We start from the raw sequence: 13,168 nt of genomic DNA on the forward strand, positions 1-13,168 counted from the left end.
GGTTGCTTTTCCTTGGGGGCATTCCATGGCAAATCAACAAACATGGGTTGCATCACTGGAGGCTTTGTCACATTTCTTTGAAATGTATACAAGGTCACTTTTTCCATAAAAATAGGGAATTGTTATTCTTGTCAAGATGTTGCTTGTTGCATTTTAAAACTCAAAATATTGTCTAAAATGTAGTATGGTATATCAAAATTAGCAGAAATGCAGCATTAATTGATGTCTGGATTTTTTAGGACATTTCCATATTTACAAGAATTTCTGCACACATTATGTGTGCAGATTTATTTACTAGTGATGATAATAATGATTAATCCATCAGGCAAATTTCCTTGTGATGTTTCCATGTGCCGAATAGCTTGAGTCCTACAGACCATTCTACTGATGGAAAAGATTTCTGTCAATAGAGCATATTTTCCTTGCTTTTTCCATCTTCTTGCAGCCTCAGAGGACTTCCTAAAATGCTGCTCTTGAGGGACCGCATGAGTGGGGAGCGAGAGTTTTTATCAGGAGGAGGCAAAAATCAATCCCCCTTATATTAGGAGAAAATTGTCATGGGACTCAACCTATGATGTTTGATTAGCCAAGGTTCTAAAAAATGGGAAACTATCCCACTCTTCAACTACACATGTGAAAGCTACTGTAATGTTCAACATTCACCTGTTAACTATTTCAGGTTGTTTAGCCACTTTAAAAAATAATCTTGATCATTCAGTCTGTTGGCTTGGATACCACCTAGTATTTTTGTGGGCACAAGGCTTCATTCAGGAAAGCTGAATCAAGGGAATACCAAACAGCTGATCCATGGAGATAAACCTCTCTCTGCAGATCAGCTGTTTGAGGCCTTTAAATTTCTCAATATGCATCAGCGCACAGCCTGGCAAACAGCTGAGGATTAGCTACTTGGTGGTTTCTGTGCTGTGGGTCAAGGAATTTAAATGGATATATATATGCAAGGGATAGAAATTTTTAAGCTTTAAATTTACTAGTCACAGATACTAACGGTAGCTGAAATACTGAAGTCATGCTAAGAAAACTTTTTGAATTTAATAAAGTGCTTTCACAGGGGGAAAAGCATCTTGATTTCTTTTTGTCACAAGGTGCCAGTCCCCATTACTGCATGAACATCAAGGTTCGGGTCCCTTGGAGAATGAAGAAGGCAGAGAACATGACGAATCTTTAGAAGGGTCCAGATATCCCAGTGGTAATTATGAATAACCTTTCTAAACTGATTTGCCATTTTTGCTTATCCTGTTTTCAACTTGTATAAAATTCTATCATGAAGGATCTTAACAGTTTGACATCTTAAAACATCTTTGAAAAATAAAACATACAGCACATCTAAACTGAGAAGCACAAGAGTACAAACAGAGGAAATAGTGATTGATTTTTACCACAAGGCATAGAACAGTCTTTTTGATTTTTAAATACTCTTTGGAACAATATGTGGACCTTGATTTCAAAGCATTATTTTTCCCATATGGGATCTACACAACAAAATGTAAATTAACATTTTTATATTAATACTGAAAATGCATGTGCATCCTTAGCTAAATTGTGGGATTCATAGTTAATGCAAAATAGTAGTTAACACCAAGAGAGAGCTTAGAAACATTAATTCGAAATTTGTGGGAACTTGAAGCTATGCAATAACATGATCCAATGTTCCTAAATGCAGCTTAAATATCTCAAAATGAGGAACAATCAAAAGAATTGTTCCCACTACAAAAATCTTTGTACTTCTCCCTTGCTTTTTCTCTTTCTTTTTGTTTTACTAGTACTTATCTTTTTTTGTTACTGGTATGTATCTTTCTCAAATAGTTGTAGATGTTCTTGCACATATCCATATTCCATCACTTTCTCACATAGTGCTTTGTTGCATACACATGTTCATGGTCTTTTGTGAAAGTCTGAGAGTCTCTCCTAGTTTATATATTACAAAACAATGTTGTTGCAGTTTCCTCATGGCTTCCATGTTGCTCCAATAATAGTCTAATTCATTAATCAAACAGAACATATGTGTATTGTCATACATCCTGTAATAGCTGGCAAGATTGCATGGTTATGCCCCATCTAGTCTGTCAGCCCCTCTAAATCCTGGATTTGCCTGAAGCTATGGGGGAAGTGTCAGATGTGCTTTCTTTTAAAGTATATATTGATGCAGTGTATCTTTCACTCTCATTTTTGCATATTCATTTCCCACAAAGACCTTCCATCACCCCAATATTAATTTGTATATTATAATATGTGTGTGTGTGTGTGTGTGTGTGTCTATATATATATATATATATTAGTATATCTTTCCATTGCCTACATGTACAGGCACCTACCTCTATGAGATATAACCCAAACTAATCATGCCAGCTGCTGTAAACTGTTTCTTGCACCATTAACCTTCATATTGCAACACCTCTTCCTCCTCTGCTGATACATATTTAATACTCAGTTTTTGAGATGACTAATGGTGAGAAGTCTAGTTGTTCAGGCCTTTTGTGTGTGCCTGGTCCATTAACCTCTAGCACATATGTCTAGCACATACGTCCGTCTATCAAGTTATTTATATCCCATCACTCCTGTAGCCGGCTCATGGTGGGTAGCAAAATTATATAATCCCACAATAAAATCCCTCCCCATAAAACCCTTCCCCCTGGCACCTGACAGCAGAATAATGCCCTCCCCACCCCTGTTTGACAGAAGGTGTATAAGCACCTGGGGGGGGGGCTAATAGGGAGCAACGTGATGACAACATTCTCTCATTGACTCGGGGGAGGGGACCCAGATCTTTACTGCCCAGGCTTCAACCAGGGTGGGGAGCAGTGTGACAATAGGAATAATGACAACATGAATATCCCATCGTAACTATTTGCAGATGCAAGGATTCAAAGACACATTGCTGCCTGATTTTTGGTCCAGGGATAGTCACCCTGAGTCTCCCCATGATCACACAGAATAGTATTTGTCCCGCTTCCACCTGTCTGCCCAGATTTTCACTACCACATGAGGTAGCCAATGGACAGGAAGTGGAAACTTCCTTCCATTTAGGTCATCAATATTTGTGATGTGGCAAGAACTTCCATTTCAACTTCCAATGCCATTTGACCCCCCCCCAGTCCAAAATAATATATTTTTAAAATTACCAGGATTGCATTGTAATGCAAAACCATTACAACACAAACCAAGAGATTGGTGGGGGGTGGTTGTTATTTCGTTACTTTGGAATTGCATTGTAATGAGATGGGACTTTAAAAAAAAAAAGATTGCAAGGGTAGATAATGGAAGTAATGCTTGTGTGGGGGGGGAATAGGATCAATGCCCCAATTTGGAACAACACAGATTTTCCACAGACACACAGCCCAGTTCTAACTTATGCCCTGTTGAAGCCCAGAGCAAAAAAGGAAATGTGGACTTACCTGTGTTCCCTTGGCGTGGGCCAACTGAGGTCCTAAGTCGCACCAGACCTGGGACTGCTCTGGACTAGGCTTGCTTCTGTCTGGAAGCAGGAATTAGCCCCAATTTGCAACAGGCAGTGAGGCCAGCCAAATCCCTCATGCAGAAGTGGTCAGGGAGTTGACTATGCATATATAATTAGTTTCATTTTGTTGGTGAATAATCTAAAGTAGCGATCCCCAACCTGTGGGTCGCGGACCACATGTGGTCCGTCGACTAATTGGAGGTGGGGCGCGAAGGACGCTCCCCCCCCGGCCCTTTACAACACACTTCGGGTGTCATTGTCTCCCATCACTCCCAGATGGGACTATCTCGTTGCAGAGAAACAAGCTCAGGGTTTCCATTGATTTGTCATTGTCATGAGTTAAAATTTCCATGAAAATAAAATGTACCTTATGTTCATTGCTGTGACGTGTCTGTATCTTATTTTGAAGGGATGTTTAAACATTACCATAGCAATCAGAGAGCGTTAGGGCAGTGGTTGAGAGTAGAGGAGTAAACTACCTCCCCCCACCAGGCCTCAGTAAAATTGTCAAGCGTTGAGTGGTCCCCGGTGTTAAAAAGGTTGGGGATCACTGATCTAAAGAGTTGCTCTGTTTACAAGTTCTATCACATTTTCTGCAAAGCTTGAGATGCTGCCTTTAACAAATGCCGTGTATTCTCTTCCTCTCCAGTAATTGCCTCTTTTACATCTACACATCAGGAGAAAGTTCAGAAGTAGAATAAGGAGTTGCACATTGATTTCACATAGGGTTGCTGACAGCTACAAAAGAACCCAAAGATTCTTAGAGCTTGCCTCCCCCCACCCCACCCCTCATGCAGACCTAATTCAAACATCATGTGAAAACAAATCATATGATTGCTGGGCACCATAGAAACCAAATTCTACACTCTCCCCCCAGCCCACCCACCCCTATTGGTAGCCCTTCATATTTTGCTTACATTTATTGTACCTGATTAATACTACATATATATATTTACAAATTAGCTTTTACTTATCCTTCAGACATTTTAGTATATTTTACTGTTAAAGTGTTTAATGGTAATGACTGGGGAAGACACTGGCAAACCACCTCGTATTGAGTCTGTCGTGAAAACGCTAGAGGGCATCACCCCAAGGGTCAGACATGACTCGGTGCTTGCACAGGGGATACTTTTACCTTTACCTTACTGTTTACGTGAGTTGAGAAAAGTATGCTGTCTTATCTGGAAATTCCAAAGAATTTCTCTATTTCAAACATGATAGCATTAAGTTGTGAGTTCTTTGTACAATCTGTTTTGTGTTTTTAGAAATTAAAACACATAATTATTTATGGCAGAAACCAAGTGGCATGCACCATCTACCAAAGTCTTGAGTTCCTATAAAGACCGGGCTTTACAGAAAGAGAACAGTGGCAAGGATTCACCAAACAAATTTTCTCATGTAAGTCTTTTTACTTAGGGTTTCCCAGCATAGGAATATTTCTCATATGAATGTGCACAACCTGTGATGCAAAAGGGAGGATATAGACTGGAAGAATTTGCAAGAAGCTGGTGCTGATGAAGTCACCAACTTTATTGAATGTACAGTCACAACCTTTGCATATAGAGATGGGAAACATAGAGAATATTCTATTTTGAATGGCAGGAGCTACTGGTGGAAAGAAACTTATTTCTGTACCTTTCTACTGACCACTCTTTTTTTGGGGGGGGGCATTATTTTTTATGCTATCATCTTGGACTTTACTCTGAGAAAGGGTAATTTGTACAAATGAAGAAGTCTTCCAGTCCCTTGGCAAGGATGCCAGCCACTCTTTGTCCACATTAGAAATGTAGATAAGTGTCTGACAGTTTTTTAAATATTATGCAGAACTAATAAGCATCTCTAATTCAGAAGTGGTTTCAAGTGTTTTTCCTGGCGGTGACCTAGAAACCAGCAAATGCCCTTTATAATGCACTTGTTTTGAGGTCACTGAGTGGATTAAAGCCTCACTAATGTAAGCATTATTCCAGTATCTGATTAGAACTCAATTTACCTTGGCTTGCTTACTCCTTAGTATATATTCCTATTGAATTCAAGTGACATTCAGGCTTTTTATCTCTTGCCATACTGTGAGGAATAAACATCTCCTTGAATTATCAGTGATTGCACATTTGATTATTTAGGCAAAATTTCACCTTTAAAGAATGCATCTAATTAGAATCTTGTTGTGATTGTTCTTGTTAATTTTGGGGGCGGTGGTGATGACTTATGATTAAAGAACAATTATTTCCAGCTGAATTACATAATGTGAGAATTGAAGTGTGAAAACTGGAAAATAGATCCCGTTGTTGTGCTGATATTAATTTTGGGGTAAGCTCATGTGGGAATTAAGCCAAACCATATTCTCCTTTCTTTAATTTACATATCTAACTCTTTTATGAGCCTCTTGTGGCGCAGAGTGGTAAGGCAGCTGTCTGAAAGCTTTGCCCATAAGGCTGGGAGTTCGATCCCAGCAGCCGGCTCAAGGTCGACTCAGCCTTCCATCCTTCCGAGGTCGGTAAAATGAGTACCCAGCTTGCTGCTGGGGGGTAAACGGTCATGACTGGGGAAGGCACTGGCAAACCACCCCATATTGAGTCTGCCATGAAAACGCTGGAGGGCGTCACCCCAAGGGTCAAACATGACTCAGTGCTTGCACAGGGGATACCTTTACCTTTACCTTTAACTCTTTTACCCTCTCTTCAATTATACTTGATCCTTGGTACAATAGAGCATGCATCAAATTTGCTTTTTCAGACTTTTATTCCTACAGCCTGTTAAAAGCACTGCCATTGCTGATCCCCTGCTCATGTAGATAACAGAAAAGGTAAAGGGTTGGATACAGTCTAAATCGGCAGTTTTCACTGATTCCCAACTCTTGGGAAGATTAGTGGGCTGCAGTGGAAGGGGGCAAATTGCCCAGTTCCATTGCACTTATGAAGAATTTAGTCTGAATCCAACCTGGTCGCTACCTGTGCCATCTGAGAGGCAACATTCTCACAAGGCTGTCCTGCATCTTGCTGCCAAGCTGGCTGTTTTGTATCTGAGAAGACTCTTAGTGTCTTGCAGACCTCTTACTCCCTCCTTCTCCAGCCTGTCACACACTTTTCAGCACTTTTACATAATCGTGATTGACTTAGAATCTTCTCTAATCTGTATTTTAAAGTAGAACAGTGGCTGTTTTGATGCTGTTTTATTTGTTTTATTTTATTTTAGAATATTTACATTTAACTGGGCACAAACCAAAGAACTACTGTATGCACATTCAGAAGGATTTTCCCCCATGGAACCATAGTCCACTGCTGTTACTCAGTTTATCACAAGCTGTTTTTGAAACTTTCTTGAGTTACACAAGTAGTTTGCTGTATAATTTGAGAGCATCTATTTGTGCAAGACCTGACTAAATCCCTGCTGGGCAACTGGTGCTGGCAACACTATGTTCACATATGACTTCATTCTGGTGGGCTAGTCTGAAAGCACCATGTATCATATGATCTTCTGGTTCTTTCCCTCCTTTTGTGAGGATCAAATTTCTTGCTACACAGTAGCTCTTGGAAAACCATTCAGTACTACCAGTTGTTCATCTTGTGGGAGACCCAGTTAAATAGCAATGATTTGTAGTCATCCTCAGCATAATTCCCACTTGAGTGCGGAGGTCATTTCAGATCACTTCTGATATGAGTGCTGTTATGCTTCAAGCTTCCTTTTAACCCAGCTCTGTAGTCTCATATAAATAGATTTATTTCTTAAACTAGAGATGTCCCAAAACAACACAGGCAGAAGTTCAGCTGCTATATGAAAACCATTAATTCATCAACAGAAAGCCACTAGTAACTACTTCTGTTTAGTTATTTAGAAACATTTAGAAAATCTCTGGCAATAATAACCAGGATTTCATAACAGATGAATAGCTGGGTTTATGTCAGAATGGAATTCACTGTTCATATCTCATGTACTCTCATCTCATATGCAGTGTGTGGGGGGGGGGATCCAGTCTGCTTTTCAAATGTATTGATAACAAAACTAATGAATCCATGCATATATGTTACAAATAATACTAGTTGCATAACCTCGTGCCTCTGCTAGTTTTATTTGATTCTTCTAAAAATAGTAATGTGACAAGTACCATTTATGAAAACTGAATAACAGGAAATATAATTGTGTTATACAACATTTCTTTAAAGATTGGAGACAAAAACTGTTCCAGCCATTCCAGCAGTAATACTTTGTCTAGTAATACATCTAGCAACAGTGATGAGAAGCATTTTGGCTCTGGAGATCTAATGGATACCGACTTGCTTGGATTAACGTATAGCAAAGGAGCTTCTACTGATAGTGGAATTGATACTGCTCCGTGTATGCCTGCCCCAATTTTGGCTCCTTTGCACCTGGCTGGAAACCGGTCTGGGATACATGGTCGTCCTGATCAGTGGACCGAATCTTCTGAAACTACTGGACCAGATGATGAGCAAACAAAAATGTATACTGTTCACAGCTATGCTTCTGCTATTTCTAGCAGTCATACGTGTGATGGCAGCATGGGAGACCTCAGTGAAATATCTTCACATTCCAGGTAGGTGATTTTCTTCAATATGGGTAATCACACGGTTGTTAATAGGCAGATTTGTTTTTGATGTAACTGAAATTGCATTGCACCGGAAGCATCCTTATAGTGCATCTAAATTTATATGAAGAAAGGCAAAAATAATTAATTCCCTAAAAACGTACTCTACAAGATTGTCTCTGCACTGTTGGTAGAGAGAGAGAGGGAGAAATTGCTTATAATGTTGCAGTAATAGCACACAATATAGCTCACTTATTTGAATCATCTGGACTTCTTTTCTTTGCAGTATACTTGCATCCTTATATTTTCATTATGAAACCTATCTATTACACAGCTGCTTTTATGCTCTAAAATCTTTGGATAATTCCGGTGAAGAAAGATTGATATCTTACATAGCTGTTTAGTTGTACGCTGGTGCAATGTAATTTTGATGACAAACTCTTCTGTGTTTCAGCTTAGATTTTCTTCAGGTATAAAGATGCCATAAAGCAACATTACATAATATTATATTTTAAGGTAGCTATAGAAGCACTGTATCATGTTCTTTGTCCTGATATGCACAGAGCATATACAAATCATGAGCTATAATCCAAGACTGTGTCATACAGCATGGTCTTTATGTGAGAGTTGTGCTTCGAAGTTAGTTCCTATAAAGCCATGATCAAAGAGCAACAACAGCAGCCCTTTTCTCTTCAGATTGAATACTACACATTCACAAAATAACAATCCTAAACAATGAAATAAATGTTTACACATAACTGTGTTGACATTGGAGCTTCTGTGTGTACATCAGAGCGGCTGATTCAGGTTGGTAGTGAAATTTGTTGCTACTGGATTTGTAGCATTATATAGTCAGCAGTCCCCAGACTTCACACACACACACACACACACACACATATATATATATGTACTTACAGCAAATATTTTCCCCTTTTTTCTGAAATACAAAGCAAAAAGTAAACAAATTTTAAAAATCTGTAATACTTTAATGCAATGCATTTTCTTGTTTTCTATGCATCCAATTTCTGTTTAACAAGCTGTAGAATTTGGCACTAAAATAGAAAATAAACCTCTTCAAAATACGTCATCAGGGGAAACTATTTAAAATTCCAGAGGTGTGGGAACATCTGTTGTTAGACTCAAAAGAGACTAGACTAGAAATGGCTAGTTCTCTACAATAAGTAAGGCTGTTTCCACATGGGATTTTTCCTTGCATGTATTGTAGGATGCTGGATTAATTCCAAGTATGATTTATACTTTTATCTGGAGAATAGCAACCTGTTTTTTTTTAAAGGGGGAATTGTGAGTTGGTTGCTAATTGCATGTTAGTCCAGTTGTTCATCCAAACCCATCATGGAAAGGGGGGTGGATCTAAGCTCAAATAGTATGGGCTAATATACCCTTGACCCATTTAAAGGGCTTTTTTGCATGCCCTTGCTAAGTGTTAAGGCATGGCTTGGAAGAGAAATGAGGGGGAGTTTCAGAAAGAGATGCTAATCTTCAAGTGAGACCAGGGGATCCCCCGGAATTACAGCTCATCTCCAGATTACGGATATCAGTTCCCTTAGAGAAAGTGAACTGTATGGCATTAAACTCCACTCCTGTCCCTGTTCTCCCCAGGCTTCACCCCCAAATCTCCAGGTGTTTCCCAACCATGGGAAACCCACCCCCACCTCCACCCGCTGCCAGTGACTTGGGAGGACCTGGCAACTTTAGCTTCAAAGATGGAGTGGGGTTCCAGTCTGAGTGCTTTCACACATGTACTTGTGTTTAGTGGAAATAGGGATGAGCAAGGTTTGGTGGCAGCAGTGAGCGGCACAGTAACAGGAGTGTGGATGTGCCTCTTTGCAGCCTAATTGTCCATCCTTTCAAAGTAATGTAAACTACAGTATTTGCTGGCGTATAAGACTACTTTCCCCCCCTGAAAAACATGCCTCCAAGTGGGGGGTCGTCCTATACGCCAGGTGCACTTCAGTTGGGATAGACATAGCTGCCCATAGTGGCCCATAGTACTGTAATGTAATGTAACAAACTCTATATTTTGAGTGGAAATGTTGGGGGGGGGGTCATCTTATACGACTGGTCGTCTTATACACCAGCAAATATGGTATTTATATTAATCCTACTTTTCTAATTCAATCATTGGGAGTGGTTAACACTCACTCTGATTAACTGATCTATCCCTTTGTCTAAATGAATGGTGTTTTCATCTGACCTCTGCAGTAGAATGTATAATACACATCTATCATGTGTAGTGTGTCTTCTAGCCTTTCTTTATAATAGCTTCTTCACCTTTCCCCACCCATTTTTGCCTATATTTGGACATATCATATAATACTTCATACATCCCATGAGCTCTGGTTCTTGAAAGCTTACACCACTGAAATTGTAATTGTTTTTAAGGTGTTGGGAGACTCTTTGGTATTTCTTTGTGTTTTCCCCCCCACTTCTAGTGGGTCACATCATTCAGGAAGTCCTTCATCACATGGTCTCAAAAACAGTGGCTCTTTAGATACTTCCAAAGTATATATAGTGTCTCAAAACAGTAGTCAACAGATCTCTGGATCAATATCAAAAGGCTACCCTAGACAAGGAGCAATAAGCAAATATGTCATTGGCTGGAAAAAGTCGGAAGGTAGTCCTACACCTGAGGAATCTGAATCTTCTGAATGTCAAGAGTAAGTTTTACCATACATATTTTGGAGAATGTTTTTGAAATTAGAAACGAAGGAGTCTAACGAAAGAAAGAAATGAAATCTCAGTAATAAAGGCCTAGGAAGATGCAGTCTTGATCAGGCAGGACAGCTGCTCATGAGTCTCCTGCTTCCTGTTTGTATTGCATCAAAGCAGTTAGAGAGATCATTGCCATCATAGATGCAATTCATGGGAAATTATATCATCATGATTCCACAGACCTTGTTTTCCTCTCTGATCAGGATATGATAGTGAATTATGCTGTCTTCAGCAGTTATTAGTTTTAGGTGTATGTACTAAGTAATTTCCAGTTTTCAGGATTCTTGATGTCTGTCCAAGTAAGAAGCAGGATAATAGGGGGATGTACTAGTAGTCTTTAAAAATAATATGATGATGCCTATTTTGAATAGAAAAATAATTTTATGGCATGTTTTCTACTCAGAGTCATTTGGAACTGTTTAGAGATTAAGGAAAATGCAACTAGTAGGTCACTATAAAATAATATCCAGTATGAAAATGTTAGCTCATGGTAAACAACTAATTGTTTCTTCAGATTATATAACGATGTTGGTAGGCTGTCTTCAAGTCATCTTCAGGCCTCAGTAAGGAATACAGCTCCAGAAAGCCAGCAAATCTTGTCCAAAGAAGAGTTTCTGAAAATGATGTTGCCAGAGAGTGTCTCTGTGGAGGAGGGCAGACGAAAGGTTAGGTACTCTATTTATTCCCCCCCCCCCGGCCGCCATTTTTATGTCACCCTTCCCCAGGAGGCTCAGGGTAGCCATCAGTTTATAAATCATATAAAATCAGTAAAATAAATCCTAAAATTATTAGCATTAAAATAAGTCTTACTTCCAGACAAGCTGCTTCTTTCTCAGGAGCACACAAAGTTATCATTGGTGGTCAGTAGCTGTGAATTGAGGGTTTTAGGTAGCGAGGCCAGAATTTTGATTTTATTTCTTAGCCTTGACTAGTGGAACAGCTCTGTCTTACAGGCCCTGCTGAACTTATGAAGGTCCCCCAGGGCATTCCACCAGTCTAAGGCCAGGACTGAAAAGGCCCTGTTCCTGGTGGAGGCCAGTTTCACTCTTTGCGGCCCAGGGCCAAGTTTTAATTACTGGATCTTAAGCTTCTTGAAGAAACATGGAGGCTTCAGTTTCGCTATACACTTAGTCAGTAACAACTTCTATTTAAAATTATTTTATTCCAAAATGGAAAATATCTCATGGGAGTTTTCTTTTCAGATCTCAGTTGGAAAATATGGGGCTGGGGGGAGGGAATGAAGTTTCCAGGGAAATTCCTTTTTTCTAAATTTTCCCAGTTTTTCCCCAGTCTTTCACAGCTCTAAGATGTTAGATTATTTCAGTCAAAAGAATGCCTTGTCATTTTAACTTTATACTTACTGTTTCAAGGGAGGATTGTCCCACTTTTGGGGGGACACCTGGGGGCACCTGGCAAATTGTACTTATGTTGAAATTAAAATATATATATTACAACACTATTTTTGTGTTCTATGCATTCTATGAAACTTTTTGTTGCTCCATACAGATCAAATTGTTAATCAAGAACACCCCCCTCCCCCGGTCAATGGTGTCCCGCTTTACCAATGTTAAAATCTGGTCACCTTAACTATATTGTTTCAAGACTTTCCAGGTTATAAAGGTTGTTTGGATGGCATGTATATCAACTTTAATTTTGGAAGTTCCTGTGAGATAGTTGGTTACTGGCATGCATGTTATGTGTGGCATATTTATGATATAGAAAACTTACATAATTTATTTAGAGATTTTTAATATTATAAGTGAATGTCCCAAAACTGAGTTAAAGTTTTTGTGAGCATTTACTGGTGTATGTCTGTTTTCAGGCATTCCTGAATTTCATCTTATAGAAGTTATAGAAGTCATATGTCACAAATCTACACATGTTCAGACATTAGCAAAAATTTTAAAAGTCCTGTTCAAAAAACAGAAAACACTCTTATTTATGGAGAGAGGAATTGCCCATCTTTCCAACTACAACTGTTTGGCTGCATTTAATCACATTCTGGAGGGTCCCCAAACATTCTAATATAGATTGATCAGGGGTGGGGTAATAAGTAACCATTTAAAAATGATTCCATGACATTGTATCTAAGGAAGTGTGCATGCACATAAAAGCTCAAACCTTGAATAAAAATTTGTTGGTCTTAAAGGTGCCACTGGACTCGAAATTTGTTCATTTGAAAAATTGGAACAATTTGAAAATTGTGTACAAAAGGCACCTAATGAACGAAATCAGCAACATACAGTAATAATATAAGGTTTTATTGGAGCAATTTCTTGGAAATATATGAAATAATTTAGCTCTTAAGAGCCGGGAACAATCTGGATTCCTGTCCATCTGTAATCTCCAGACTTCATTACTATAACATGCTTGAAATTTGGAAATTACATTTGTGTTATATGGCTTTTAATCTGTTAACT

At 39.0% G+C, this 13,168-nt stretch overlaps 1 protein-coding gene across 5 annotated transcripts in view; it reads left to right on the forward strand.

Annotated features, from left to right (window-relative positions):
* Positions 1-13,168, forward strand: part of SIPA1L2 (signal induced proliferation associated 1 like 2) — a 112,306-nt gene that overhangs the window by 74,098 nt on the left and 25,040 nt on the right. For 4 of the 5 annotated variants that reach the window (XM_077346260.1, XM_077346268.1, XM_077346277.1 and 1 more), the window contains 5 exons: positions 1,104-1,207; positions 4,770-4,873; positions 7,636-8,024; positions 10,469-10,693; positions 11,263-11,413. In XM_077346260.1, coding sequence (XP_077202375.1) covers positions 1,104-1,207; positions 4,770-4,873; positions 7,636-8,024; positions 10,469-10,693; positions 11,263-11,413 — 973 coding nt within the window. The remainder of the gene's footprint in view (positions 1-1,103; positions 1,208-4,769; positions 4,874-7,635; positions 8,025-10,468; positions 10,694-11,262; positions 11,414-13,168) is intronic. The other variant, XM_077346284.1, reaches the window with a different exon arrangement.

Source organism: Paroedura picta, chromosome 1 (assembly GCF_049243985.1).
Source record: "Paroedura picta isolate Pp20150507F chromosome 1, Ppicta_v3.0, whole genome shotgun sequence".
Lineage (NCBI taxonomy): Eukaryota > Metazoa > Chordata > Lepidosauria > Squamata > Gekkonidae > Paroedura > Paroedura picta.